The sequence below is a fragment of the Thalassophryne amazonica genome, chromosome 9 (genome assembly GCF_902500255.1).
Source record: "Thalassophryne amazonica chromosome 9, fThaAma1.1, whole genome shotgun sequence".
Taxonomy (NCBI): domain Eukaryota; kingdom Metazoa; phylum Chordata; class Actinopteri; order Batrachoidiformes; family Batrachoididae; genus Thalassophryne; species Thalassophryne amazonica.
The window spans coordinates 9097094-9100674 of NC_047111.1; the positions used below are offsets into that span (position 1 = coordinate 9097094).

General features: G+C 54.6%; 1 protein-coding gene across 1 annotated transcript; it reads left to right on the forward strand.

Annotated features, from left to right (window-relative positions):
• The first annotated feature begins 867 nt into the window (after positions 1 to 867).
• LOC117517264 (basic salivary proline-rich protein 4-like) lies at positions 868 to 2532 on the forward strand. Its single transcript, XM_034178210.1, has 2 exons — positions 868 to 1553; positions 2034 to 2532. The coding sequence occupies exons 1-2, from the start codon at positions 868 to 870 to the stop codon at positions 2530 to 2532; spliced, it is 1185 nt and encodes a 394-aa protein (XP_034034101.1).
• The last annotated feature ends 1049 nt before the right edge of the window (positions 2533 to 3581 follow it).

The window sequence follows — 3581 nt, forward strand, 5'->3', positions numbered from 1 at the left end:
GGCTGATGTCTCATCCAAACCCCACTGGCCGGCTTGCCTGCTGGTCACTTCACCTTCAAGACTTTGATTTCACGATTGTGCACAAACCTGGCACACTCAACAAAGTGCCAGATGCGCTGTCACATGACCCCTTACCTCTGACTTGTGACAGCCCGACAGATGTCTTACCTGAGCATGCTGTGATTGGCAGTTTGGACATTCATGCCCTGCCCCCTGTGATGCTTTGTAACCGTTCGCAATTCCCCACCCCACCGTCTGCATATATTGTAATGGTAAATGCCACACTGGCAGAACCATTTATGTACATTAATACCCATATATGCAATTTATTCTTGCAAGACAGAAGGTATGTAGTGCATGAGTGAATGTGGTGTGTGTGTGTGACCTCCATCCGCCCTTCCCGATCAGCCTACAACATCCTACTCAAAGCCAACTGACAACTTCTATCAGGAAGGGCTGATCACCAAAACGACACAAAGACAGAAAAGAACGAAAGACGAGTGGTGAAGACAATAACTGTGACGTGAGACACCGAGGAGACGGGGCCCCAACCATACAACATACCAGGACAACCAAACACACATGAACAAACAGTGACAGCAACAGTCTGTTGTCTAATTAGTGAGCATCCATACCCTAATCTAGGACACCAGAGTCTTAATCCCCTTGAGAGCACCCAAAACCGAATTGTGGTGACAGTCTCAAACACACAAACATCCATGCACAGAGACCCAGATCACAGCTAAATATCTGATCACTACTGTGGCTGGTGTGTTGGGCCAAGATAAGAGTACAGATCCTTACCATATAACATGGACCACTCCAGCACATCGGAAGCCATGCAGCCAGCGGTGAGCACAAACGGAAATGGGTTCAGGACACAGGGCCCTGGGAGAAACCATGAGAAAAAGGGCAGCGGAAGGGCAAAGCGGCCAGGAAGGGCCGCCCCCAGAGCCACCGGGCAGCACGACAGACCAACAGGGGTGCGGCCCGACGGCGCTGGAATGCACCCCAGACACCACCCCTTCCCATGGAGGCACAGGGAGCAGCTCTATACCCAAAGGAAGCACACAGGGTGCCGGCGTGAGTGCACCAATAGGAGGAGTCCCAGAACCACACCACCAGGGCCACGGCTCCCAAAGGCAGGAGCAAGTGGGAGCAAAGACGGGGGGCAAAGGAGTCACCACAACCAAATCCAAAGCACAGGTAGGGACCACCGAGCCATTTGAGGGCGGGGCCTGGCCCCCAGACAAGAGGCGAGGCCCAACCCCAGGACCAAGAAGCCCACAAGACCCCCCCAGCATAGCCAGCAGGGCCCTCCCAACCCCCCCCACCCTGGATCCCATCCCAAACACTAAAGCCCGTGATCAAAAGACCGCCCGAGCGGGAGTGGGGCACCACCCCGCGGAGACCACTGCCCCCAACCCCCCAGCAGCCGCCAACCCCCCAGCGCCAACACCCACGCCCCAACGCCACCACCCACCCCCACAACAGGCCGCAGGATCCCGGGCCCCACAGGCCCAGAGCAGGGCCACGGGACCACAGCAGAACCGGCGAGGCAGACCCCCCTACCCCAGAGCCCCACACATCCACAGCCATTCGGGGCCAACCCCACATGCCACACTCACGCTACCTACCAACCCCACCATAGTTGTTATAATTAATCTCCCTTGATGAGTATGACCCCCTAAGTGAGCAAAGATAAAGTGCTGCATTAAAAGCAGGGCAAGAGATGGCAGGTGGCAGACTGCCGTGGGCGGCCGCGGCACAACGCTGCACCATAGCCTGCCCTGAAAACCCACCACTGCCTTGTGACCCCGACTCTAAATTAGTGAAGGTGTTTAGGTGATTACTAAATGTGTAGAAATAAAGTGTGTGCATTAAAATTGCAAGGTAGGAGTGGCGGATGGAGATCGCAGTGGAAGGCTGCAGCACACAGCTGCGCCACAGACTGCCCTGCAAACCCATCCCCAATACCCGACCACAAATCCATATGAACCCTACAAGTGGATTAAAAGGGTGTGACATGTGAGGCCCAACCCCAAACAGCAGGCGGAAGGAGAGGTGCGGTGCAGGGAGCGGGCCACATATACCGGCCCCACAGGGCCCCCAGCCCAACCCCAGATCCAGCGGAGGTGGCAGGGAAACCACAAGACAGGGGAGGCAGGCAGCCCCGGAGGAGCACCGGAGGCCCAGGGAGGAACAAACCAACAGGGGGGACAGGGGGCCAGGGAGCCGCAGATGAATGTACCACCCTGCTCGGAGGTCCCCAAACCAGGGAAGGTGCAAGATGGGACCCCAGAGCGGCAGGGGCAGCCGAGGAGCCAAGGGGAGACAGGCGGGCCCCACAAACCCGGAGGGAGAAGCCGGGGGACGTGGGGCCACATACATCCGGGCCCCAGGGAGAGGCCCCACTCCCCGCCCAGGTATCGGACCCCAACCCACCAACGGCAGAGTAGACAGACCCAACTGAAAAGGAATGATGGCCGCCCAACTCTACCCCCCCGCCACCACCACCCCCACCGCCAATAGGACCAGAAGCCACACGGCGCGGCACCTGGGCCCCCACCGGCGGGCTGGGCAGCTGGCCAGCTAACCCCAGGCACAGAGGCGCACCCATGCTCCGCAACGGAGGAGCCGAAAGGAGCGGACCAGCACCCAACCCAACCCCCGGAAGCCCGCGGAGCCAACAGGCAGCACTGGAAAGCAACCCCCCCAGACCCCCGAAATGTCACCCCCAACCCCAAATCCCCCAGCAAGTCCAGGACCCCCCTCCCAGACACCAGACCATCCCCGCACGCCCGGGCTGCACAGCCCTGCCGCACTCGAGGGGCCAGCCACTCTAAAAGACACAATCTCTCTTCCACCAATTCAATCATATTCACGAAAAGATAAAAAACACACACAGTATCAGTCTCTGGCAACAAGAGTACCCCAAAGAACTGCAACCTGGATCAGTGGCACAAGAGAGAAAGAAGTCAGTAGGTCAACAATAATAGGAACAAATATAATCTAGTATTAATACAGTACAGGTGCAAGAGTGCCATTCCCTAACAGGCAAAAAGAAAAGAAAAGAATTATATATATATATATTATATTAGCCTTTGATGCTTTCTGACCATTCGCAATTGAGACAGTTACAGTTAGATGATCCTGTCACAGGCCCGCTATTCAGAGACACCGAAGCAGACTCACGGAACAACTCAGATAACAAATAAGTGCAACACCCCCACCTTGCTTCGTATCATGAGGGACGAACTAAATGTATATGCTGGTGGGCAGGCCTCATTTAAGGGGAGGACAGCTGTAGGTGTAAGCCAGGTTTCACATACAGTGGAGCAAAAAAGTATTTTGTCAGCCCCTGATTGTGCAAGTTCTCCTACTTAGAAAGATGAGAGAGGTCTGTAATTTTCAACATAGGTACACTTCAACTATGAGAGAAAAAATGAGAAAAAAAATCCAGAAAATCACATTGCAGGATTTTAAAAGAATTTATTTGTAAATTATGGTGGAAAATAAGTATTTGGTCAATAACAAAAGTTCAACTCAATACTTTGTAACATAATCTTTGTTGGTAAGGA

Bases quoted from the DNA above. Each gene is read 5' to 3' on its own strand.
- LOC117517264 (XM_034178210.1), top strand. From the start codon at position 868: ATGGGTTCAGGACACAGGGCCCTGGGAGAAACCATGAGAAAAAGGGCA. The intron at 1,554-2,033 runs GCGAGGCAGACC...GTGACATGTGAG, and splicing joins ACGGGACCACAGCAGAACCG to GCCCAACCCCAAACAGCAGG.